General features: G+C 50.2%; 1 protein-coding gene across 2 annotated transcripts in view; it reads left to right on the forward strand.

Moving 5' to 3' along the window:
* ZFAND3 (zinc finger AN1-type containing 3) overlaps nucleotides 1-8,718 on the forward strand; it is a 318,826-nt gene extending 310,108 nt beyond the window's left edge. For both annotated transcript variants that reach the window (XM_042986251.1, XM_042986252.1), the window contains one exon: nucleotides 8,326-8,718. In XM_042986251.1, the coding sequence (XP_042842185.1) occupies nucleotides 8,326-8,480 (155 nt within the window). In that variant the 3' untranslated portion in view covers nucleotides 8,481-8,718. The remainder of the gene's footprint in view (nucleotides 1-8,325) is intronic.
* Nucleotides 8,719-26,830: the final 18,112 nt, after the last annotated feature.

Below are 26,830 nucleotides of genomic sequence, written 5' to 3' on the forward strand. Positions count from 1 at the left end.
ACGTGTTCAGAGGAAGATTTCACGTTCATTCTCCTTTGCAGTAGCAGTTTCTCAGAAGGAAACCAGAGTCTAGACTGAGAGGTAAACGGGAGGAGGAAGAAGGGGAAGGGGGCTCCCAGCCTTGAAGTCGAGTTTGTTAGTTATATCCTGTAAGGTGAGGGGGTGACAAAAGCTGGAGGAGCCATCCAGCAGCAGCCTTCCTCCAGCCCGGGGCTTCGTGTGCACTAGCTGCTTTAATGTCCGTAACCCCGTTTATGGGCGGTACAAGTGAGGCTCCGAAAGGTTGAATGACTTACCTGTAACACACAACTGTCAGAGCAGTGCAGCTGGAACTTGAATCCAGTACTTTGGCTCCAAAGCACAAGCTTCTCACTGGGTTTTGCAGAAAGAGAACTTGAGGTTGCCCTGTTCATGGGATTTGCCATAGGTACCTCCCAGTTCCGATCTGTCATCTTCCCGTGACCTCACCATATGGATTGAAAGGCCGACAGAGAAAAATGGCGAAAGTATTCCTTTCCTTTCCAAGTGTTGTTCTGGAGAGAGACACATGGCATTTACAGTCGGAGGCCCCCTGACATTCTGTGACTTGGGTGAACTGGCTCTTGCCAGTGTAGCCTCAGGGATGGCTAAACAGGCCACAGTTCTCTGGAGAGCCTGGCAGCTAAGTTGCTCCATTGGGCCCAGGCTGTGCCCTCAGTGGCTCTTGGGTGGGGTGGGTGGGGCCCTTTTTCTTGCCTACAGTGCAGCTTTGGAGCTAGTTTTCTAGGAGGGTTCTCCATTTGAGAAGGTAGTCCTTTAAAGGACAAGGAAATGCTGAAAGAGAAATCTCCAGCCTGTTGGGAGGAGGATAAGGTCACCCAAGAAATGGAAGTTTCCTGCCAGTACCTCACTATTATCTGGAGACACTGAGAGGCCTGTGGTGGGGGGAAGGAATGGAGCAGAGGCTGGGAGTGCAGGCACCTGCTAGGGTTTTTTTCTGGATCGTTAAAACTGCCTCAGGTACCAAGAGGCTAATACTGCCTGCCTTTGCTACTAAAATGGAATGATGTTTGAAAATGCAAGTCATTATTCCTGTGGCAAAAACTGCCTTGAGCCATCTTCTCTTAGTTTTTAAATATATGTTCATAGTTTTTAAATATATGTTCATCTGTAGATAAAACAGCCCAGCAGAATGTGAGCCTGCAGCCAACCCCCTTCTCCTTGTGCGCTGAGGTGTTACCGGGCATGCTTGGAGGGTTCTCACAAGTCAGAATTGATGGCACGGTATCCTTTGTGATGCAGGTGCCCTGCCCTACCTCCCACCCACGGTGGCAAAAATAGGACTAGGCTTTTCCTGGGTGGAGGCAAGAGTGAAGGGGGCAGGACTTGTTCTGTGAATGTCAGGTAAAGCAAGGTTGCCTGAGTTGGGTGATAGGAGACATTACTGGGACAAGGCAGACATTCCCCCCAGAGGAGAGGAAAGAGGTCAGTAGAGTTTTTGCAAGAAGGGAGCTATCTAGAGAACAATAAAGGATACCAGGAGCGGTGAATTTTGTATACTTTTATTTATTTTTTTTTTAAATTTTTTTTTTTTAACGTTTATTTATTTTTGAGACAGAGAGAGACAGAGCATGAACAGGGGAGGGGCAGAGAGAGAGGGAGACACAGAATCTGAAACAGGCTCCAGGCTCTGGCTGTCAGCACAGAGCCCGACGCGGGGCTCGAACTCACGGACCGTGAGATCATGACCTGAGCCGAAGTCGGACGCTTAACCGACCGAGCCACCCAGGCGCCCCATGTATACTTTTAAAATGACATGTGTGCAAGTTACTTCAGGAGCTTTGTTATTACACTGGACCACGACACCTTTTTCTCCCTCTGCTGCTGTCTCCTCTCCCAGAGCCACTTGCTGAGTGCACACAGCCACCTTAGGAGCTCAGGGCACCAGGCTCCCATATCTTTGCCTGCTGTCACACTGCTTTTTTGTTCTAACATTTAGCTTGTATCTAACTGGTATTATAATTGATTTGGGGGAAAACAGATGATTGCTTCTGTTTTAGAATTGTCTTGGTATATTTTAGTGGTTTTTATTAAATTGTTGACTAGAATGGGCTCTTACAAACTGAAGGCTCTCCTTCCCTTTGAAAAACAGACCGATGCCCACCTTGGTGATCTACTGTGGCTTTGGTTCCAGCACCCTGGGTAGCTGACCCCTGCCCATCCACCCATTCTCTCCCCCGGCCCAGCTAAGCACTGTGTTGGCCACTCATGAGCCACGATCCAGTTCTGTTTCTTGGAGCGCGATGCTTTCCCCTCCACCATGCAGAGCCAGAGATGGAGGAGAATGCAAAGCAGACACACTCCGTTCCTGAATCACTTGTAGCTGCTTTGCCCATACCCTGGGTCTGATGAAATAAAATGTGTTAAGATCCTTTAATATGTTTCTGTGCTACAAATTCTGCCTTGGGCATTGGGTCAGTGAATGTGGTGTAATCCGGGATTGCTGCTGGTGGGAGTATAAATGGCTAATGCTTTCCAACAAGCTTTCCTGTAGCCACCTGCTGTTCCCAGCATGTACTTACAAATGAGCTATGAGGTCACTGTGCTGTCCTGAGCTTTAAGAAACTTTTACCTTGCTGGGAAAAAAAAATGTGATTCTTTTTTCTAACAAGCTTGCCTGGTCATTTCAGACACATGGGTCAGGCACATTTGTCATTATTCTTTAAAAAGATAGCAAGTGGTGCCTATTGATGAGTTGAAATTTGGACTGTCTGTTGCCGAGGTTTCTCAGGAAGCTTCGGGAGGCGTCGGGTAGGCTGTGTTTGCTGGAGCCCATGCTCACGTGTAGGAACAGTCTCTGATTGTCCTCCTAACTGGACGTACACTGCAGCCAGCACAGGTAGGGGGCTGGAGGGCAGACGTGACTGCACAGACAGCATGCACACGTGCACTGCCACCTCAGGCTGCTCACTGGTGGATCATTTTACAGGGCCTCGGTCCCCAAGGCTTGTCAGTATTTTTAGTTTCTGCTTGAACCTTTGCTTTGACAATTTGAAATTTAAATGAGCAAGAAAGTGTAAAATATTTCTTACAAGTGAGGTAGAAACACCTAAATAGCTGGAGCTGAGGCCTGCCCTGGTCTGTGGCTTTACTAAAACCACCGCGGTGGGTGAGCCTTCAAGGGGGGGGGGGAGGGGGTCAGATCCTGCAAGAAAACAAATGTTTAATTAATTAAAGTCTAAAACTATCCAGAGCTGCCCAACTTTGCCAACTTTAAATGGTGCTTTTTACTCTAAGATAAAGCCGATAAGCAGCATTTCTGTCTGACAGAGATTGAATAAAAATGTCAAGGGCTGAGACTTGGAATGTGGATTTTGGCATCACTTTCTTTGCCTCCCTTAGGAAATTCCATGGATAAAGTTCCAGCCCCTGCTTAATTCTTAGGGTTTGGAGGGAAGTGCTGGCTGTGGGGGGGAGGAGCCCAGGGCCTCAGCCAGAGGGTAAGGGCTACCCTGCCTGCTGTCTACAGAGTGTAAGGTTGGCTCCCTCCTTCTGCCCCCCAGCTCCTCCTCCTCCCATCTCCCTGCCCCCAGTACCTTAGCCATTTCCCATGGCTTGTGGGTGAGGGAGCAGTGGAGGGATGGAACTGGTAGGTGAGGCAGTTATCTGGTTCTAGTGCCCTCAGGGCCTTGCCTACCAGCACTACTGAGAGGTAAAGGACACAGACCCTTTCTCCTCAGGTCTTTGGTGAGGCTTCTTCCCAGTGTTCCTCTTGGGCAGTGATAGTTGTGGATTTTTGTAAACAAGTTAGTGAAACAAAACAGTGTTAAAACTTTCATAGCACTTAGAGCAAGGTGTTGGGTGTCATCTTTGTTTGATGATGGCATTTGTACAAATTATTCTCTATCCTGTGTGTTTAGTCTCAAAATACACACACGCACGCGCGCGCGCGCGCGCACACACACACACACACACACACACACACACACACACCCGTGTAAGCAGATGTGAAGTTTAACTGTGGATGAAGGCATCAGAATGAATTGTATGGCTTCCAGACATTAACTTTAAAAGCTAAAGAGTCAGAAGTTTGGTTCCCACCAAATGAGCATTTTTAGAAACATGCACTTTCAGACCTTTTCAAGTCTTAGAAGAATGAGCCTTAGTTTCATTTTGTGCTGGGAATGTATTTTCAGGGCCATTGGGTGTTGACCATCTTTAGGTTGATATGGCATATGGTCATGGGTGCCACAGGCCCCAGGCCCACATCAGGAGGGCTGAGTCCAGAGGAGTGGTTTCCATTAAAATACCTGTCCTACAAGAATGCCCCCAGGCTTCTCTGTTGAGGGCCAGTGACTTGAATGCTGCCTTCTGTATTTCTCATGCCATGTGAGGGAAAAACCCTTTCTTGTATCTCTGAATGATAGAGTTAGGGAAGCTTCTGGTATCCCCCCACCTCTTGCTGTCCATAGCCACAGGCTTGGGCAGGGCACTGGGATGAGCCTGAGTAGGTCAGCCCTGTGACCATCTACACAGTCATCCTCTTCCCTCCTGATGCTGCCTGCTTAGTTAAAGAAGGTTTTTTCAAACTGAGGATGTAGCTGCTGGAGACCTTCCAGCTCAGCTCACTGGGAGGGGGCTGACTGGTATCACCTGCTGTGGGGGCCTCCTCTTCCTCTTCCTGCGTGAGGGATGGGCGGCCAGAAGCCAGGGCGGGGTGGGGGGTGGGGCATGGAACAAAGTGCACACAGAGTTGCTGCTTCACCCTCCCTTTTTAATCAAGGGTTCATCCTAAATTGTTCTTCAGTGCCAGCTAGTGAAGAAACACCCACACAAATTCTTGAGTGTTTCGTGCAGATGTACTGAAAACAACCCCAGCAGCCTATAGGAGCTCTGCAGCTTCCTCCTACGCCAGTATTTCCTGGAAAACCAGGAATCCGGGCCTCTCAGGAGCAGGGCAGCCAGTTATGTGACACCAGAGGGGCAAGGGCTGAGGTTAAACCACATTGAGCAGGCATGTCATATTTTCAAAAACTTTGGCTTTGGGTGTTTTCATTCTCTTTTGGGAATCAGCGTCCTTTTAATCATATTCTCCTACCCTGATCCATCCTCATCCTGCCAGAGTACCATGTGGTATGTAGCTCTTATAGGCAAACGTATATTGAATTTTTTTTCAAAGTACGTGATGCTGAACTATGGGGGCCATGATGAGAGTGTAGGTATGGATTGATTGTATGTATGCAAATGAATGAGTGAATTCAGTTTTGATATATAACTTTTTTAAATTAGGGGAGAAAAGAATTGTGTAATCCTCTGGTGATGATACCAAACCCATATTGCAGCTCAGCTGATCAATTCATTGTCCTCTGTGCTTTCATCCCTTCGGACACTGCCTTGGTTGACCCTCTCTGGAAAGGCCCTAATTGGTTTCTAATGAACACTGTGGAGGATGTAGACAGAGGCTGTAAATCCCCTTGCACTTTTAAACTGTATTCATCACTGAAATTAAGAACAATCATCTTCCCTAGCAGCCTGAACTCATTTCTCCATACCCAGCTCTGTTTAAAGAATTCAATCAGAGAATAATTGAGAGTTCATGACACTTGCAGTAGTTTCTGGAAACAGATCTGTGGGTACCAAGAAAAGAGGATAGAGATTCATCTACCCACGGGTCATTCCCGCCCCCCACCACCCCCGTCTGTATCCAGAGCAACCCATTCCCGAATACTGACACCAAAATGCATTTAGCCGATTGGCTGCTGTCAGTGGATAATACCTGCTCAGCATTTGGGACAAGTTCCAGCATGTAACTTCCTTTTGGTGAGTGACCCTGACAGGAGAGGGAATTGACTTAATTTATTCCAGCTACTAACCTCACTACAGCAAGTTGGGAAGCTAGCCTTCTAGAATTTGCCCAGACACTCTTCCCCAGTGAATTACAATGCCATATATTCTAATTGTTACCCGTGCTGCACCCAAGTGTAGCTGCTGTGTAGTGGTTTTCACCTTTCAGAAATCAAAGCCAAGTGTCAAGTTGTGTCTGACAGAGGTACACAGAACTCGGAGGGAGAAATGAGGTGTTTCTGGCTGGATGGAGAATCCTTGGGTGTGTAGAGAGAGCATCAGGCAGCTGTTGTGGTTGTCACGCCCTGTTTCCTTTTCCACACAGAGCCTGGGGCTCTCAGATCCCTGAGGGGGGCTGCTCTGTAGCCAGGGGAAGGCAAGCTAAGCAAAGTTGTGCGGGGTGTGTAGTGAGGACAAGGCTGGAGCCTCTCCCCTCTGCCCCAGTCTGCCTTTGACTAATGAGGTGTTAGGCTGAGCCAGGGCTCAGTTAATTTCAGAGGTAATCCATTTCTTGCTACTTTGATTCAGCCGGCACCATTCATCAGAAGCAGAGAAGAGCCCCTGGGACCTTCTCCTACATCATCTCAGTATCTTGAAAACAAGGAGGGAAGGGGGCAGTGGGGGTTCTCCCGCCCTTTTTATAGATGCCCAAGTTCCAGAAGTATGTCAGGACTTGGTGGCAGAAAATGCCTACCAGCATGTCATGGTACCAGGCTGCCAGCGCCCCATCAGAGCCCCTCTCCCCACAAGTAGGCTTGCCCCAAAGGACAGCTGTGCTGGTTAGATGGAGGATGTATATTGAGGCCATCCACACTTAGGCTGGGAAGTCCTTTAGGACAAAGACAACACTATCCAATATCTTCGAGTAATGAACTTATCAGTAAATATAACACATGAGCTCATTAATCTTAACTTTGCTTTTGGACCAAGTGGGAACTCGGCTTCTCAGGAGACAAAAATTTCATCTCTGTTCTTTTCCTTAAACCCAGTCCCAATTTAGAGTCAAACATATTGCCCTGCTCTCCCTGGGAAGCAGTTAATAATGTGTTTTCTCTCACAGCGGATGGTCCAGTCAGCCTGGTCACTCAGGCTCCTGGGCCCTGTGCACGTGCTCTATGCACAGCATGGGCTTTAGGGCATCAGAGCAGGGCTGTGAGGGTCAGTTGAGGAGTGTTCTCTAGATGAAGTTAACCTTACAGGTTAGGCTGTTGAAACTGTCGCCTGTCCTGGCCACTCAGTCTTTGCTTCAACCAATGTTATTCTTCTGTGAAAAGAAAAGAAATGGAGGCTGTGGAGATGGATGAAGGGAGTGGCTGGCCGTTCGCTCTGAGCAGTGAGATCTGGGCGCAAAAGAAATCTCTGGGAAGAGGTGGTGGTTGTGAGGAGAGCCTTGGCTTGGTGGGGCTGTTGTGGGATGCCTGCCCGCGCACACAGGGAGAGGAGGTTTAGGGAAGACTCGCCTACAGGTCGGTCCTATGGACCTGGTCTAGGCCTGTGGCCACATACGACTGATGGGATGAGTGGGGGCGACGGGCCAGCCAGCACTGGCAGGTGGCTTCCCAGCCTGGATCTTTCCCTCCCCCTCCCTGACAGAGAGGGCCAGACAGACCTTGGGGACATCAGCAGTTCTAGAAATGGAGCAGAATGGGGAGGGAACAGGCCACATCCTTGGCAGCTCTGTGTTACCTTTGTCCTCTGAGCCTCCTGCTGACTGCCTGAGGGCCACCTCTTATTATTTCCTATCAGAGGGCCTTCACCTGCACCATCTCCTTGCTCTGTTGGCCTCTCCTCAGTCCTTTGTTCTGCCACGCTCATCAGTGTTTCCCTTGATTTCTCTGCTCCAGGAAGAGGGAGCAGTCCTGTAGCCTCCTACCTACCAGGTGGAGTTAGAAGCCTCAGGCTCCTTTGAGATGGCTGGCGATTAGAGCTCAACATTTCTGTTCTTTCCCCTATTTATATGTAATACCTTTTCCGGCACTTGAAATAATCCCCTTTTCTCTGAGAGTCTCCACTCACTTGTGGGCTGTGGTTTGATCACACCCACTGTCCCCCCTAAGCCCTCACTGTACAGGATGTAATTTAAGCCATAATCATTTCTGCTCCGTCTCTGCCTCTTAGAAATGGTGGGTGTCCTGTGGCTGTTACAGTTTGCCCAAGCTGGGAAGGTGCTGAGCTGGCAGCTTTCTGCCCTCCCGCCTGTTTGGTGGGGAAGGAGGGGCTCAGACCACCCCCCACCGCCATCGGGAAGGGGGCGGCGTGTCTCACTGTAGCAGCTGAGAAGTCACTGGCCTTCTGAGGTCCTGGAGGAGGAGCTGTGGTAAAGGCCCCTTCCTCCCAGGGGGCCACTGTGTAAACTCTCTCCGGTGGCAGGAGTGCCTGCTGTGTGCCACTGTCTGCTCGCTGAGATGCCCCTCCATCCTCCAGGCCAGAACGAAAGCTGGGGTTTGGACATTTGGAGGTCCACCTAACAGTCTGTTTTCTTTGCTTCTCCCACTGTTGCAGGTTATGTGTTCTGTATGTTACATCGCCTCCCCGAGCAGCATGACTGTACGTTTGACCACATGGGCCGCGGCCGAGAGGAAGCCATCATGAAAATGGTGAAACTGGACCGGAAAGTGGGGCGCTCCTGCCAGCGCATTGGGGAGGGGTGCTCCTGAAGGCCAGGCATGGCCGCCACATGACGCTGTTCTTAGTTCACTAATGTTAGCCTTATTTAGGACAAAGTCAGCCAGACACCTTGTACTGGGCACGCGTCAGACTACAGCCAGTCCGTTTCCTTTCTTTAGCCAGCCATCCTGGTACTGTAGTTTAGGGGTTGATGGTGGTTGAAATTGATTTCTGGCTGGTTACTAAGGTGCCTGCTAGCCATTGTATAAAATTAAAACGTGAAGAATATTTTTTTTTGAGCATGGCTAGTGGATTTAAAACAACACATACCTGTCACTGCTGGAGTCAAACTTATAAAAAGCCTTAAGCGGAAAGTGTTCCAGACGGAGACTCTGAGTTAATAGAGGAGTAGAAGCTGGTGTTACAGTTCCCATGACGCACATGGCTTTGCCAGAAACTCTGGTTAATGTTCGGCCTTTCACCTCTTCACTTATCCTTAGTCCCAGTAGCCAGGATACCTGATGGCCACGCGTGCCTTGGCCACAGGAGGCTGTTGAGATTGGCCACGTGGCTGGGCTGGGTGGTGGCTTTGCTCTCCCACAGAGCTGGAAATGGGGGTGGGGGGGCAGGTTCTTAGGAAAATTTTTTTACCTGACTTGCTATGAAAAAACTCTCTCATCACAGGAGAAGAGAAACAATAACCTCACTTTGAAAATTAGTTCCATTCAAGACTAGTCCATGTACAAGACCCATCTTTTCTACACAGGACCCACGGTCGTGAGAAGCAGCCAGGGCGCACCCTGACCCCACTGGCTCTGGTTTGCCATTTGCCAAGTGCAGGGATCTGGCAATTGATCAAATAAGGCTAATTACAGCACAGCAGCTGCGGCTGGGATCTACAAACCGGCCTCTGCAGCTAAATTTCTATATTGGGATTTTTTAAAAAGACATTTCATGGCCAACGGGAATCAGTAGGAGGGCTGGGGAGCGTCTGGGAAGCTGCTGTCCGCAGACTCTGCCCCTTCCAGTGGCACCCACTCAGCTCTCTGTGGGCCGAGAGGATGGTGCCATGGCCTCGCCCCTTATGTCTGTGCAGCTCTGTAGTCCAGGGACAACCTCTACCACATAGGTTTAGGACGGGCAGGCAGCATACGCCAGAGGAGCTGTGGGTTGATCTGTCTAGAACAGTGGTTCGTGGCCCGGCCCGGCTCTGAGAGACCTTTGCTCTGGCAGTGGGGTGGGAGGGCACATTTATCAGCCTGTCCCTCTTCATGCGGGCGGAAAGGAGTCAGTAGCCACGATAGCTCAGGCCAGGTGGGGAGGGTGGCTCTGGGCCTGTTTGCCCGTGTTAGGGAATCATCACCGGTCAGGTGGGGCGGGGAGGGTGGACAGGATTAAGATTCCTGTCTTAAGCCTGAACAGGGTTGAGTGGCCCAGAGACCCCATCTGGTCCAGGCTGGTGAGAGTCGGAGGCTCCTGCAGAGGCGGCTTGGATCTGCCCACACACAGGCTACTGGAATAGTTAACCCAGCAAACTTTCCCTTTTATACCACAACAAGCAGCTCGACTCTGTCTGCAGTTCACAGCTACACACCTGCAACTACAAGTGGTTTTGATCCGGAATACTGAAATAGGAAATCATGCTCTTCCCAGCCTCTTCCTTCCATCCCACCCCCACCAGAGTGGAATCCGCTGCAAAATCTCCGGCCTTATTCTTGCTTCAGGACCCAGACTGGTGTCTTGCTCTAAGGCAGCCCAGGGCAGAGGGGCCAGGTCTGCCCGCGTTTACCACTGTTGTCAAGCCACGGCCCTCGGCCAGTACATGGCCATCCTCAGTGAGGCGGCCGCCTAGGCCCCCCCGCCAAGCTCTGATCCCGAAGAGGCCACCCACGCGCCCTTCTGGCCCTCCTCAGGCCCCACCGCTGCTGCTTCGAGGCAGGGATGGGAGGCAGGCTCTCTAGGGAGCCTGGTGGCACACAGGGCTCGCAGCCCATGTTCACTTCCTGATGGTAGAGCTGGGGGTGGGGGGAGGGCTTGTTCCCCTGCAGTATCTGTTCTGTGAAGTTTGTTAAATGTAAGGAAAGCTTAAATTCTTGTATCTTTAAAAGAGAAGATCTTATTTAACCCTTTTGTGTTTTAGATTTACTTACACACATAGCCTAGAGCTCAGTTTTAGTTTTAACATTGTGAAAATATTAAAAGAATCTTGTAACTTTATTCTTTTTTCTCCTGCTGAAAAAAAATTAAACCAATCGTATGAAAGTTTGGATTTCTCTGTTTCGCCAGTTCTCCGAAGTGCTACCTGTATAACCAGAAAAACGGTACAGTGTCTCCCTGGCCGGAGCTAGGAAGAGATGAGGGAGGAGGTGGCTCTTGTGTGCAGCGTCCCCTCCATTCTCTCCGCGGGGGGTGGGGGTGGGGGGTGGCGGGGTGGCGGTGGCGAGGGGAGGTCGCTCTCCTTGTTTCTGTTGGCGGGTTGTGCTTTGGGAGGCCCCCGGGCTGACCCTGGATGAAGGTGTGCCTGCTGGCCCAAGTCTTTGCTGGCAGCAAGGAGGCCACCCATGTAGGGGAGACAGGAAGAAATAAACACCAGGCCTGAGGGAGTCCCTCAGTTGTGCCTGGCTTAGGGGTGCCTGGGTCCTGGGGGGCGGGGAGGGGCAGCATCTCAGAGACCCAGATCCCACCCACGGGAGGATCCAACTCTGGTGTGGAGGAGGCATTTGATACGTCTTCAGGTGTTTGAAAATGTGGCAGGAGAGTAGCATCCCTCCTTCCCACCTTTAGGGCAGAATATTTGACCACACAGTTGCCATGAAGATAATGAGAAATCCTAAGAGGAAATTAGAGGTGTATGGTAGAGGGGAACAGGCAGATGTGTGCAAAGAGCACAGGAGTGTGGTGGCCTTGGAACCCGCTAAACGCACCTCTGTCCCTGGTTAGCACCTCCTGTTGATCTGGGAGGTTTTGTTTCTGCCAGCAGGAGCCCACAGCCAGAAGAGATGGCTCTGGAAGCCACAGCAAGGAACAGGAGCAGGAAGCCCACCCCCACCCCGCAGGCAGATTGGGGGTGGGACGTGGTCCTCAAGGCAAACTGAGAGAGCCCTCTGGCTCCAAAGAAGGAGCGAACTAAGAGCACCCCAGCAGTCAGCAGAGCAACAGAAATACCCAGGAAAATTCTGCAGCTGTCTCAAAAACGTATCTCCTTTACAGCCATTCTCAAACCTGCCTAAAGGAGGGCTCCAGAAGAAGAGGAATAAGAAGAGAAAAACGTGGAGGCCTGGAAGCTCAGGAGAGGACTGGGAAGGGATGTCATGGGGGATGCAGCCAGCTGTGGGTGGTGTGGGCAGTGAGAGTCTCATGGGTCTCAGAGGGTCCACACTTGATCCATGCCTCTGTCCCAGGGTTTGGGCATGAATCTCCTAGGTAGAAAAGTAAGCAAATTAAAATAGATCATTTATTAATGCCACACAAAAAGTATTAAGAGGAGCCAGAGACCTTACATGACTCAGCTGTGATTGTTATAAATAATGATGAATGTTGCTCTGGCAAAAACTGGTGACAGAACTCTTAGGAGACCAGAGTACGTGCATGCGTATGTATAGAGTATAATGGGGCTACGTTCTCATTGTCCTTAGTGGGAAGTTAAATAATGTGTAAACTGGAAAGTCAAGAGAGCAATGTAAGCATGTTATTTAGAAATGTGGAGGTATAGGCGCTTGGGTGGCTCAGTAGATTGAACATCTGACCGGCTCAGGTCATGATCTCCTGGTTTATGAGTTCAAGCTCTGTGTGGGGCTCTGCTGACAGCTCAGCCTGGAGACTGCTTTGGATTCTGTGTCTCCCTCTCTCTACCCCTCCCCCTGATATCTCTCTCTCTCTCTCTCTCTCTCTCTCTCTCTCTCTCTCTCTCAAAAATAAACATTAAAAAAAATTTTTTTTTAATGTGGAGGTAAATGCAGAAGAAAACGCTGGAAGTTTAGTGGTTTTCTGTGGGGGTGGAGGATGGGAATTCAGCAAGCCTTATATTTTCTATTTCTAGGACTATACACATGTGCAACGTTGATTTTTTTTTCCTTAAGTTTAAAAACTGACAGAAGGGACCAGCTCTCCCAGGGAGGTCAGGATGCTGGGTTTTCAGAAGCCAGCCTGTCCAGCATTCCCCAAAAGTGGATTTCAAGAAGCTCAGGTCCTTGGTGATGCCAAGTGGAAAGCCGATTTCCTGGTCAGAGATGTTTTAGAAGATGCAGGTGGCTAGTGCATCACAATACGCAGCCCATGACTTATATTTTACCTCCGGGCTTTCTCATAATCACACCTTGGGACAAGTTACCCCTGTTCTTTGAGCACCCTCTGTGTGCTGGGGGTTAATTCTAGCCAGGCCTGCCTGGCTTACATGGATCTCTGGTGTGCTGTCCCAGTGACCCATAACTTGAATCACCTGGCACATTCCCAGAACTTCACATTTCCCTTGACTTGCATCCTGTTCCCCAGGTTTACATGTCGGGGTGTTTCTGATCAGTCACTGGAGGGACTTTGAAATGGATATAGCAAGCCAGGAGCAAGAGGTTGGGGAGACTGGTGGGCTTTGGCAAAGAACATACAAAATAAAACTGATGGCTCACCCTTAGGATGTGCGAGAGAGGGCCTGGCTGGGAAGGGGCACGTAGCCGCCAGGCTCACATGTAGCCACTGGGCTTTAGGGGCTGGTCTCATGGGTTTGGGCAATTAAGCTGTTGGCAAGTGGCAAGTGAGATGCTCCCCAGACTGGGGTCTCTGGTTTCACGCGTGTGGGTAATAGGTTTGTGCATGACCCCTTGTTAGGTACTTGGGAGGCCAGGCTGGCTGGTCCAGTGGTTCCTAGGACTCCATCCCTACCTCACCATCTCCAGGCAGCCCTGTTCTGATCTCCCAGGGCTGGGAAGGGCTTGAGCTGTTGTGGGGAGGAGTGTGGATTTGTTGGGGGGCGGGGCGGGGGCCAGGGCTTTGGAAGGTTTGGGAGCAGGCAGGCCACAGGGTCAGATGTCAGAATCAGCTGACCCCCAGGTTAGGGGGACCTGTGGTCTTTGGCCCACCAGGCAGCAGAAGGAGGTCGGGGGCAGAGGGTCCCAGATTAGGAGGGGAGGGATCTGCTCCATGTGACACAGTGGCCAAAAGGAAAGGGGATGTCACCAGGACACAGGTCCCAAAGGCAGAAGCTTGTGTACACCTTGTGAGCCCCATCGGGGGCCCTTCCATCTCGGAGCCCTGGCTGTGGGGACCCTCATTCAACCCTTGGAATGTGCTTGGCACCAATTCCAGGTACTGGTGACCAAAAATAGTGCCTACTTTGGCTGTGGGGATGGGACAAAAGAACAGGATAAATGTATGCTACAAAATGGGGAAGGTGGCTAAGAAGCACAGGGCCTGTGGGCTTTTCTCTGAGATGGGGACCATCAAGGATTTGAGCCACAGGGGACACAGTCTCCCTGCCTGTGTGCAAGGGAGGAAGCGGAAGGCCAGGGAGGCTGCTTGATATCAGGCAGTGGATGGTGGTGGCACAGAACTCGGGGCGAGAAGTCAGATTGTGAACTTGGGTTGAAAGTAGTGAAAACAGGAGATGCCAACAGATGGGCTGTGGGTGAGAGACAGGAGGACCTCATGGCTCTGGCCAGAATGAAGGGCCAGAGGTGCCATTAATGAAGGACTCTGGTGGGAACACGGTCGGGTGGACACCACAGACTGGACGTCCGGGTGGAAATGTGGAGGGGACACCCGGTACACAGCTGCGGGCTCAGTAGAGACATCCTGACTAGAGATGAGCATTTGTAAGTCCTCGGCACACAGCCAGTACTTCAGGTCCCAGCCTGGTCACTGAGGGAGGAAAGGAGGTAGACTGAGGCTGTGCCAGGAACATTGTGGTATTTATTGCAAGGTCCTGGGAGATGAGAAGAAGCTGCCAGCAGAAGGAGGAGACCCAGAGAGAGGGGAATCATGATGAATTTCAAAGAGAAGGGAGTCCATGGGGGTGCTGCCTGGGCACCCAGCAGCCAGAGACCTGCCATTGGGAAAAAAAGCTGGAAAGCCCCGCTAGGGTTTTGCTGCACTAACAGCAGAGAAGGGAGCAGTAATGGAGTGGGTGTGGAGGCAGGAGAGAAGTACTGTTTATGCTGAGGGAATGATCCATCAGAGCAGGAGAGGTAGGGGGCGTAGGACGGAGGGGTAAGTCAAGAGTGGTGCCCGCACAGGCGGGCAGGTGGAAGCTGTCTGTTCTGTTCGCTCATGCAAGTGGGAAGCAGGGTCATCAGGTGCAGGGAGGTTGGATAAGGAGCAGGAAAGGTTTGATGGAGATGTTAAAGGTGGACTTCTACTGAAATGAAGTTTTAGCTCTAGGCCCCTCACTCACCAAGACCCCTTCTAAGTCCTGGTGGCCGGCCTTGGCAGTGAATCTGCCTCTGCCCACGGTTTTATAAAATTTGCAAGGGTGAGATTCTGTAGCCGCAGTTGGTTAAAGCTGGTCTCTCTCCACTCCAACTTTCTCTTCTGTTGTTGGGTGGTGCTGAGGTGATGTGGGCATTTTGGGGATTTGGCCAAGGTGAAGTCGAGTTGGGGACATATTTGGAGTGGTAGGACGTATTTGTGTGGTTTGCTGTCACTTCGGTGTTTACTGGGTTATTGATGGCCTTCCTGGGGAGAAAGGATGGCTTTCAGAAGGACACTTTGCTGCCGGCCATGCTGATCACCACGCTGACTAGAAGGAGGGGAGGCACAGAAGGGAGACAAGATTTGGAATGTTTGGGAGGCTCCTGGATGGCTCAGTCGGTTAAGCGTCCGACTCTTAATTTCGGCTCGGGTCATGATCTCATGGTTTGTGAGTTTGAGCCCTTTGTCGAGCTCTGTGTGGAAGGTATGGAGCATGCTTGGGATTCTCTCTCTCTACCCCTCCCCCACTCGCACACACGCTTGCACTCTCTCTCTCAAAATAAATAAACTTAAAAAAAAAAAAATGTTTGGAGCCGGAGGCTAGTCTGTGGAAAATTCTTCCAGTCATTGGATGTGTAAACTTACAAGCACAAGACTTGATTCTCATCCATGCCTGCTCAAGATGGAAATCTCCTCTTGTTAGGAGCATGCTGGGCTGTGCGGCACATACAACTGTAAGTGCATGTGCCTTGTGCAGTGCAAAGCGTGTTAAAGATTAGCCTAGGAATTCCCGACATGCCCTGGAATCCTACACCTCACACGTGGAAGAAACCTAATGGTGGTTTCCTCACATTTGACAAAAGTTCCCAAAACTTATGTCCGTGCCAGTGTGAGTTGTGAAGAGGAAAGAAATGTGAAGTATCAGTAATTCAAAGTTTGACCAAGGGATGGAAGATTGAGGAATCTCTTTGCTCTTGAATGGCATCAGGAAATCATGCAAAGGGTGATCCGACAGCACAGAGCCCAAGCCTTATAGACGCGCAGCACAGCCACTGAAACCATTGTGTTGGTTTTCTAGAATTCTTGATGTCTGGGTATGTGTCAACTTTGAAAAATGGGTGATTCGCTGTGATTTCTAATTCTTCATCTTTGAGCCTGACTTTATAATCATATTCTTTATTCTTTTTCCTAAAGAGGGCCCCATAAAGGCTGGGAGAGAGTTGAAGGCATGAAATGGTGGCTTAGTTCCCAGCAAGACCTGAGGGGCCCCACAGCCCTTCCCCTGTGTCACAGGCCCAGATGAGCTTGGGTCTGAATGTAAGTCGGCTAAATAGTTAAGCACTCGCTTGGGTCAGCCGACAGACTCTCCTGATGAGGAAGCAGTGTGCTGGTGTGAGCACCTTGTCATCCCACAGGCTGGCACTTTGAGTAGCACTGGATGAGAAATGTCATGAAGATACCAAGGAGCCCTTCCCCTTGAACATGTGCTGGCTGTGGAGACTTGCTTTTCTGATGACTAGCATATGGCAGGAGTGATGCTTCCTGGCTCCAGGCTAGATCTAAAAGGCATAGGATAAGACTTCCACTGGGCTCTCTCTCACACATGTGCCTTGGGAGCCCAGGGCTGATAAGTGAGTCACATCCTCTGGGACAGTGATGATCAAAAAATGGAAAATAAGTGTTTGCAAGCATGTGGGGAAATGGGGACTTTCATCCATTGATGGTAGGAGTGTACAATAATATGGCCATTGTAGAAAACTGTTTGGTGGTTCCTCAAAAAGTTAAACTGAAATTACCATATGCCAGCAATTCCACTCCTTGGAATCCACCCCAAAGACTTGGAAGCAGGGACTCCAGCATGTGTGTGCACACATGTTCACGACAGCTGTATTCACAATAGCCGAAAGGTAGAGACACAGCCCAGGTATTCACTAGAAGATGAACAGGAAAACAAAAGGTGGTATAGCCATACAATTCGGCCACAAGAAGAAATCAAATACACATGCTACAATGTGGACAAACCTTGAAAACATTATGCTAAGTACAACAAGCCAGTCACAAAAGATCACACGTTACATGATTCTGTTTAGGTAAAATGTCAGAATGGGCAAATTCATAGAGACTGAAAGCAGGTGGGTGGTTACTAGGGGTTGGGGGGAGAGGAGAATGGGCACTTAATGGGTATGGGTTTCCTTTTGGGGTAATAAAAATGTTCTGGACTTAGCGGTGCTGTTTGTACAACATTGCAAATATACTAAATGCTACTGAATTGTTCATTTAAAATGGTGGGTTTTATGTTATGTGAATCTCACCGCAATTAAAAAAAAAGCCTGGCTGCCCCAAAGCCGGTGTACTGGAGAGACCATGTGGAGAGCCCAGGATGAGAGAGGGAAGTCCAGGAGCCCAGCTGTCTGAGTCCCCAGGGCACTCGTCAGATACGTGGGGAATGAGCAAGTCTTCAGATGAGCTGGTCCAGCCTTTCTGTCTGACCCAAATGATACCAAGGGGAACAGAGATGGCTGTCTCCACTGAGCCCTTAGCAAACTGGAGATTTGTGATCAAAATAAGTGTTTTAGGCCACTAGGTCCTGGGAGGGTTGGTCTGCAGTAATGTGAGCTGAGCAGGTGATGTCTGACAATTGCAGGGAGTCCCCAGCCCCCTGGGCATCACAATGGCAAGTGGGTTCAGCCAGCCAGGTTCTTGGAGGGTGGCACTGGGGATCAGAGGTGGTAGTGCCAAGCAAGGACAGCGGAGCACCGTGGACCAGACAGCTGGTGGGGGGGTTAGATGAGGGGTGAGGGCACCCCAGGGTGCCCAGGGTAACCAGGAACAAGTGTGTGGTGGCAGCCGTCACGATGGACTCAAGCAGGTGCTGATGAAGCAGTGGATTCTGGCACCTTCACTGAGCTCCTCAACAGTGACCCACCATCCCCTCCCAAGTTTGCCTGATCAGCCCCAGTGGCAGGGGGGGTAGCCCTGACCCCAGGAGGCAGGACACAGATCTTGTCCAGCTGGGCCTCTCCCAAGTGCCTCTCTGCCAAGGGACCCCCCCCTCTGGCCTGCTCCTTTGCTGGGGAATGTGGAAGATTTCTCCATCCTGGACACTCCCCTGGGGGCTCACAGAAGTCCTTGAGAATAATCTGTGGAGCTTTTACAAAAATTTCCATGCCCAAATCCATCCAAGACCAGGTCAACCAGAATGTGTCAGGTAAGCATGGCCATAGATGTTTGTTGAAAGCTCCCGAGGCCGTTCTGGGGTGCAGTTAGATTGAGGCCGCCGCTCAAACGCAGCAGCATCCTGCCCCATTCTTTTTTTTTTTTTTTCCAATATATGAAATTTATTGTCAAATTGGTTTCCATACAACACCCAGTGCTCATCCCAAAAGGTGCCCTCCTCAATACCCATCACCCACCCTCCCCTCCCTCCCACCCCCCATCAACCCTCAGTTTGTTCTCAGTTTTTAAGAGTCTCTTATGCTTTGGCTCTCTCCCACTCTAACCTCTTTTTTTTTTTTTTTTTCCTTCCCCTCCTCCATGGGTTTCTGTTAAGTTTCTCAGGATCCACATAAGAGTGAAAACATATGGTATCTGTCTTTGTATGGCTTATTTCACTTAGCATCACACTCTCCAGTTCCATCCATGTTGCTACAAAGGGCCATATTTCGTTCTTTCTCATTGCCACGTAGTATTCCATTGTGTATATAAACCACAATTTCTTTATCCATTCATCAGTTGATGGACATTTAGGCTCTTTCCATAATTTGGCTATTGTTGAGAGTGCTGCTATAAACATTGGGGTACAAGTGCCCCTATGCATCAGCACTCCTGTATCCCTTGGGTAAATTCCTAGCAGTGCTATTGCTGGGTCATAGGGTAGGTCTATTTTTAATTTTCTGAGGAACCTCCACACTGCTTTCCAGAGTGGCTGCACCAATTTGCATTCCCACCAACAGTGCAAGAGGGTCCCCGTTTCTCCACATCCTCGCCGGCATCTTTAGTCTCCTGATTTGTTCATTTTGGCCACTCTGACTGGCGTGAGGTGATATCTAAGTGTGGTTTTGATTTGTATTTCCCTGATAAGGAGCGACGTTGAGCATCTTTTCATGTGCCTGCCTGTTGGCCATCTGGATGTCTTCTTTAGAGAAGTGTCTATTCATCTTTTCTGCCCATTTCTTCACTGGGTTGTTTGTTTTTCGGGTGTGGAGTTTGGTAAGCTCTTTATAGATTTTGGATACTAGCCCTTTGTCCGATATGTCATTTGCAAATATCTTTTCCCATTCCGTTGGTTGCCTTTTAGTTTTGTTGGTTGTTTCCTTTGCTGTCATCCTGCCCCATTCTAAGAGGGCACAGAGAGTGAGTGTATTTGTAACCATCAAAACACTAATTCTCAAAGTGGTGTACCCCAGCTAACAACTCATTAAAAAGGTACTGGGGTGGGGACACCTGCCTGGCAGTAAGTGGAGTGTGCGACTTGATCTTGAGGCTGTGAGTTTGAGCCCCATGTTGGATGTAGAGACTACTTAAAAATAAAATCTAAAAAAAAAAAAAAAAGTACTGGGTGGATTTCTTCAAAAATGTCTTCCCATTTTTTCCCCTTTAAACTTTGGAGCCTGTAGGAGATAAGCAACAGCATGTGACACAGGACATCGGACTCTGCCCCAAACAGCAGTGTGCTTTTCTTCTGTGGGCATCTGTTGGGTTCTAAACAGATCACCCATGAGCTCCTCCTCCTCAGGGGTGTGGGCAGGACCAGGGGCAAACCGCTAACCTTGAGCAGCCGTGTGGGGAAACCCCAGCAGGTGAGCCAATGGCACCAGGGTTTTAGGCTGTTGGGGTGGCACACCCTAGCTGGGGTGGGCCCTTTGATGGAAACAGAAGGACACATCTTAACAATGCTGCAGATGCCAACCAGGCCCAGGAGACAGCACTCGCTGGTTAGGTGCCCCAGATCCCGCGGGGCAGGGATGACACAGACTCAGGAGGGACGTGGTGGCCTGGCTACTCCTGACAGCTGGGCTGACTGGAACCAGGCATTGACTTACCTCTGCTGCACCTGATGATGCCTTGAGGCCATGGGAAGAGCACCCAGAAGCCCCCCAGCCTCCCCGGCAGTGGATCACTGGTGTGGAAATGCAGGATGCAAGACCGGTGCTGCTCCCTGTAAACCTGACCAGGTGGAAGGCCTGAACATGGAGGAGCCAGGGCCCCCGGACAAAGGAATTTGTCATCTTGGAGCCTGTTGTGACCAGGAAAGGTCCTGCCCAGCATTAACCAAGGATCAAAGCCAAACGGGTTTAAAAAGCAAGAGGAAAGTGATTTCATGGCCAGAGAATATTACTGGGAAGAGTTTACAAAGGATGTGACGTTAAATTGTGTCGGAATCCCACTAAGGAAAAAAAGAGCCAGGGCCTCTGTGGAACCATGCCGTCTCCAAGTCTGGAGCATCGTAGACCAACATGTGTCTCCTGTTCTCACCAGAGGCCCCGCCCAGGTAGGGTCTGTTACCCTATCCCCCCAAAACCCCTATGTTCCCATCAGGTTCTCCTGCTTGGCTTTCCCCTTGTGGCTGTCCAAGGTCAACGTTTGCCCCCGGCCCCGCCCACCAACCTCCAGAGGATCACACCCCTGAGGAGGAGGTGCTCAAGATGTTCTGGGCTCAAGTTTCCAAAGGGCACCGAGAGGCGTCTCCAAGGAGAGCATCAGATCGGGGAGCTGAGGCCTGGGGACTATGTGCCTATGAAGTACAGCTCAGAACTATGTCTAGAGCAAGAGAAATGCAGACCAGGCCACCACGTTAGGCCAACAGGTAATCACAACAGCTGGCATCTATGACACACCTACTTGGAGCCAGGTGCTGTCCCAGGAGACTGTCACACACTGATGTCACCCTCCCCAGTTGTATGGAATGTCACTCTTGGCTGGCAGAGGCGAGGTGACGGCGATTGTCTGCCTAAGTTCCTGGCTGCTTCTCTCCAGAACAACAGCAGCTGCTGGACACTGGGTGGGGCCCCAGCAGGAGGACCCATGCTTCTGTCCCCATGCTTTATGCAGAAGGTGCCAGCAGAGCCATGACCACTTGAAGACTCGCTGTGTGTGTCATTCTGAATGCCCTCCGTTTGTGGTGTGTCTTGTTCTGTGTGTCAAGGTCAAATCAAGCTCATGGTTTTAGGCAATCCCTCTGTTGATCTTTCACCATTTCCTGAGTTTCTCAAATCTCCTCCTGGTTTTCCACTCTGGTTATTTTTATTTTCAAACTCTGTATCTTTTTGGTCATTGCTTGTGATTTAGAGGAAGGGGGAGGCAGTGTGTGCTCATTTTACCTTATTGCACACGCTAAATTTTGGTCAAGACAGCCAGATTGTACTCCAAATAGCAGTCTGCCATCTTGAATTCAAAGTCCAGGATCTTTAAAATTTAAATAGATGAGACCTGTAGAATATACTGGAAGCTTTGCAGTCCCAGACAGGTGAAGGGACAGAAAATGCGTAGCCACTTCAAAAGGGTTCATCCTAACAAGCCCTGGGCAAGTGTGTCCTGGGTGCAGATATTGTAAGATAACCATTGGTCACTGGTGGAAAAATATTGTCAGTGGAAGAAGAACTAAGACTGTCAGAGGCAGGCAAATGCTGTGCTTGAAGTCTGATGCCAGTCCTTAGTGAAATGAAGGAAGAGTGTATTAGGTAAACATTGAGAAAGGAAAGTGGGGACCCCAGGTGCCCACACATGAGTTCATAGCCTCAGGCACTGTCTCAGAAGTGGTCGGTTCCAGAAAAGAAGCCCAGAGAACCAGATACCATCAGAATCGGGCACCCCAGCCCCAAATTCCATCAGTCCTGAGCCCTCTTCTTTTCTTGAACCCTCAGGGGATTTGACACACCCATCTGCCCTCACTTGGGCTATCACCACCAGGTGTTCAGACACAGGGTCTCCTGGTCCCTCAGCACCTTTGCTGCTCCTTCTCACCTCCTCAGGCTCTATCCACTGGGAGCTCTAGGGCTCAGCTCAGGACCCGTCTCTTCCCTGCTTGGTGATCTCCTCCCAGTTACCTGAACACTGGTGGTGACACCTTTCTCCCCAGCTGACACCTCAGCCCTTGGCTCGGGGCTCAGGTTCCCAGGGGCTCGCACATCTAGTTCAGTGTTCCTCCAAGCCAGGGTGGGTTGTCAGCACTGTAGCAATGGATGCTTGAGAATGCAGATCCTTGGGTCATGACAGCCCTGGAGTCCAGACCTGTAGGTCGCAGGTGTGGTCGTGGACACGTTATCAAGTTCCCGGGGGATTGATCTATGCTGTGGTCTGAGGACTGCTTCTAGTACTCATCTCAAACTTCTAGGAAAAAACCCGACTCTCTTTCCTGGTACAACCATGACAGACTTTCCACACCACTCTCAGAGAAAACAGAAACCCAGCACCCTGAGCTAAACTGAAATTAACAGGGCCATCCTGACATGTTCTGGTTCCCATAACAATACAGTCTTGAATATTTCCTGCAAACCAATACTGAGTTAAAGCAGTATTATCCCTAACTTCTGCGGAGCTGATGTACCAAGGTAAATTGTGACCTTGAGGACTAGGGATAAGTGAGAAGTAGCTCCTTTTCCATCACAGACAGATGAGTATGAACTTGAGCACCTTGTAAAGTTTGTATGGTTTTCCTTAAACGCGTGTTGGGTTTGTGTTTGTTGAGCAGGTCCTTGAGAAGTTCAGCTTCCTTGCCTTCTCTCTGGACAAACCCAGCATGTCCCAAGCAGGCTCCCCCCATCCCTGGTTCTGTGAAGGCCACCCCACTTGGAGTCTACCTTGACTCTGTGGCGTCTCTCACCGCACCCACCTACAAATCCTGTCACCCTGCCTGCCCCAGCCCCTGAAGCTCAGCGAGCCCAAAAAGCACCCCCTCTCCCCAGATTTCTACAACAGCCCTCACCCCTACTGCTCTGTCCCTTATCCCTACAAGAATTCTCCAGTCAGGAAGCCAGTGAGCCTGTTAAAGTGTGAGTCAGACCAGGGCCCTCCTCTGCTCACAAACTTCCACCAGCTCCACGACTTAGAGAAGAACCCAATGTTCTCTAAGGATCCCGGGGCCCTCCCCTGCCCACTGGACCTGTCACACTGGGCCTCACGTCCCACCCCTGCCTCTCACTAGTCCCCACCACACCAACCATGCTGCAAGGCAGGGCCCTCCCTTTTGCTCTCTCTTCTCCTGGAAAGAACCCCCCCCCCCACTTCCCTGGGCCTCAGTCTTTGTCCCTTGTCCCCAGGGCTTTGAAAGCTTCTCTGGTTTCTACCTGGGCAACCACTTCTAGCCCTCTCCTTCACATGAGCACACAGGCGTGAGCCACATTTACACTTGTGTATGTTGTCTCTTGTCTGTCACCTTCCTCTGGAATGTAAGTGCCATGAAGGCAGGCCATTGGCCTGTTTTGTCCTCTTTGATCGTTGCTACATACCCAGCACTTAGAAAATGACCTGAGCTGCCTTTCAGCTGGAACCGCCATCTTCCAGTAATTCACCAAAATGACCAACACAAAGGGAAAGAGGAGAGGTACTCGCTATATGTTCTCTAGGCCTTTTAGAAAACATGGAGTTGTTCCTTTAGGAACATACACGCGAATCTACAAGAAAGGTGATATTGTGGACATCAAGGGAATGGGCACTGTTCAAAAAGGAATGCCCCACAAATGTTACCCAGGCAAAACTGGAAGAGTCTGCAATGTTACCCAGCATGCTGTTGGCATTATTGTAAACAAACAAGGGCAAGATTCTTGCCAAGAGAATTCATGTATATGTTGAGCACGTTAAGCAAAGAGCTGAGACAGCTTCCTGAAGCACGTGAAGGAAAATGATCAGAAAAAGAAGGAAGCCAAGGAGAAAGGTACTTGGGTTCAACTGAAGCACCAGCCTGCGCCACCCAGAGAAGCACACTTTGTGAGAACCAGTGGAAAGGAGCCTGAGCTGGGAACCCATTCCCTATGAATTCATAGCATGATAAATGTAAAAAAAAAAATAAAAGACTTTTCAAGACTGTAAAAATGTTTCTTTTAATTGAGTACCAGCTTGGTATCTTCTCCCCCGAAGAAGTATTTAAAGCAAACTTTAACTGTGTCCAAATTCATTGGGTGATGGCTTTATTCAAATTTTGTGGGTTTTGAGGCACCTGGATGACTCAGTTAAGCATCTGACTTTGGCTCAGGTCATGATCTTGCAGTCCATGAGTTTGAGCCCCGAGTCAGGCTCTGTGCTGACAGCTCAGAGCCTGGAGCCTGCTTTGGATTCTGTGTCTCCCTCTCTCTCTGCCCTCCCCTGCTGGTGCTCTGTCACTGTCTCAAAAATAAACGTTAAAAAAAATATGTGGTGGGGGTTTTTTTGCTGAAAGATGTGAAGTGGTTTATTGTACAATATACTCAATTTATTAGGAACTGCCAGATAGTACTTACAAAATATTTAATCGTAGTTTGAAAATAGTCCCTCTAAATCACTAAGAAAAAAGAATTTTAAAAAACAGATGAAAGTTTATCTGTTGTGATTGCATTTAAGCACGGAAAGTTGAGTACTTGTAATTGTATCAGGTCTTTTTTTCTTTTTTTAACATTTATTTTTGAGAGACAGAGACAGAGCATGAGTGGGGAAGGGGCAGAGAGAGGAGGAGACACATTATCCGAAGCAGGCTCCAGGCTCTGAGCTGTCAGCACAGAGCCCGATGTGCGGCTCGGGGCTCGAACTCACAAACTGTGAGATCATGACCTGAGCGGAAGTCAGATGCTCAATTGACTGAGCCACCCAGGCAGCCCTGTATCAGGTCTTAAATAGCTATGTTTTAAGGATAAAGAACTTCCTTTTGAAGCCTATTACTTAAAAAGATTGTTTAAGCACTCTGGTTCCTACTAAATTGTTTTCCCTGTCATTTCCTGTTAAGTGTTTTTCTATATGGTGTTAGGAAAAATTTATTTATTGGAAATGCTCTTTGTTGGCCTAGGTCCTTTGCACTTGCCTTTGCCGGAGACTACCTGCACTTTCTAAAGTTGGTGAATTTCTGATTGTCCTTTGTTCACCTTGCATGTCATAAGTGAACCTTCCCTGATGCATTTTTTTTTTAACGTTTATTCATTTTTGAGACAGAGCATGAATGGGGGAAGGTCAGAGAGAGAGGGAGACACAGACTCTGAAACGGGCTCCAGGCTCTGAGCTGTCAGCACAGAGCAGGACGTGGGGCTCGAACTCACGGACCTCGAGATCATGACCTGAGCCGAAGTCGGACGCCCAACCGACTGAGCCACCCAGGTGCCCCTCCCTGATGCATTTTAAGGAGAGAAATGAAACTGTTTGGAATCAAAGGAGAAAGTCTGGTTTGGGATGATAGAATTAAATCCCTTATATCTGTTACCACGGGAAAAAACAAAAAAAACAAAAACGACTTGAGCTTGGTGGTGTTCACAGGCTGAGGGGACTGGGGGAGCAGCTGCTTGGTGAACCCCAATGCTCTCTGGGGGGGTTTGTCTTGTTCAGTACATCAAGGGATTGTTGGAAATGCTGTCAGTGCTAGACGATCAAAAAACTAGGAGGGTTCACTCACATGATGGTGCCTAAATCAAGTTTAAAAATGGTCTTGACAGTAAGTTCCAGTGCTCAGCTAAAACCACTGGATGGAAGTTGGCAAAGAGAAATGTCAAGTCCTGAGTTTAGGTTCAGAAAAGAAACTACGTTAGCAGTAGCACAGCTGCCCGATTCAAGTGAAAAGGGCTCAGTGTGAGCCCAAGGTGAGACGTGGCCAAGTGCAGGTTTGCGTTCTGCACGTGGAGTCAGGACTCCGCCTCCACGCATGGAGTCAGGGCCCACTGCCTCCTGTGGAGTTAGGTCCTCTGGCGCTTGGAGTCACACCCCCGCCCCAGCGTGTGGAGTCTAGGCCCCGCCCCCTGGCACGTGGAGTGAGGGCCCCGCCCTCTGGCGCTTGGCATCAGGGCTCCCAGGTGCATGGAGTCTTAGCCCTGCCTCCGCACGTGGAGTCTCGAGTCTCGCCGGGTCCCCACGCATGGAGTCTAGGCCCCGCCCCCAGGCGCGTGGAGTTAGGCCAGGCAGGCAGCAACGGAGCTGCAGGAACGTCACCCTCACTTGCAGGCGTCATGCGGGGGCCACATGCAAGGACAAGGCGCTGAGTGAGAGCGAGCTGAGGGTCGAGACACCCACAGGGGAGTACCTGTGAGTCGGTCGTACAGGAGAAGAGAGTAAAGGATGGCAGCCGGACTGACCAGGGCCGCAGAAACGACGAGGGAACCGGGCCTGGGCTCAAGGTGATGGAATTTTCTCTCCACCAGAACTGGCATGGAACAGGCACTGCAGGGGCTGAGAGGGCTCACAGGGGCCTGGAAAGGGTTTCCCGGGCCGTCCTTGCTCGGAGAAAGCTCCAGGGAGTGTGGTCACAGGGCGAGTCCTGGAACTGCATGTAGGGGCCCCACCCAAGCGGACAGCGCTGACTCGGCTGACTCCGGAGATGTCTGTCCCCTCCCTCCCAGAGGCATGGAAAACAAGGGGGGGCCCTGGGGCTGGCAGAGGCGCTGAGGGGAGAGGGACGAGGGAAGACAGACACAGGCAGCCGTCACTTTATTTTTAAGAGGAAACGCACAGCAGCAGGCTCACAGACAGGACCTTCCGGGTGTTTTGAACTCATACATTTGGTATATTGGCTAACTTAGGTTGCTCTGCAAAATGAGGAAGAGGCTGCATCCTGTTCACAAATTAATGCTTATTCTAAACAGCAACCTGCCCTTTGGGCTTTTTTAGAACTTTGGACGGAGCTCCTGGAGTCCTCCATAGATGGCTGAGAAGGGCTGTTCCCACCCCGGGTCCAGCATGAGCCCCCCACATCCCGGAGGCCTGGGAAGGGGGGTGGGGGCAGCGCCCACCAACCTCTGCAGCCCAGAAACCCGAAGCGGGTGGAGGGTCATGGTGTCTGGTAAATTCAGGGTATACACAAGTTTGGCAAGAGTAGCTCAGAGGTCAAGCCGCA

The sequence above is a fragment of the Panthera tigris genome, chromosome B2 (assembly GCF_018350195.1).
Source record: "Panthera tigris isolate Pti1 chromosome B2, P.tigris_Pti1_mat1.1, whole genome shotgun sequence".
Taxonomy (NCBI): domain Eukaryota; kingdom Metazoa; phylum Chordata; class Mammalia; order Carnivora; family Felidae; genus Panthera; species Panthera tigris.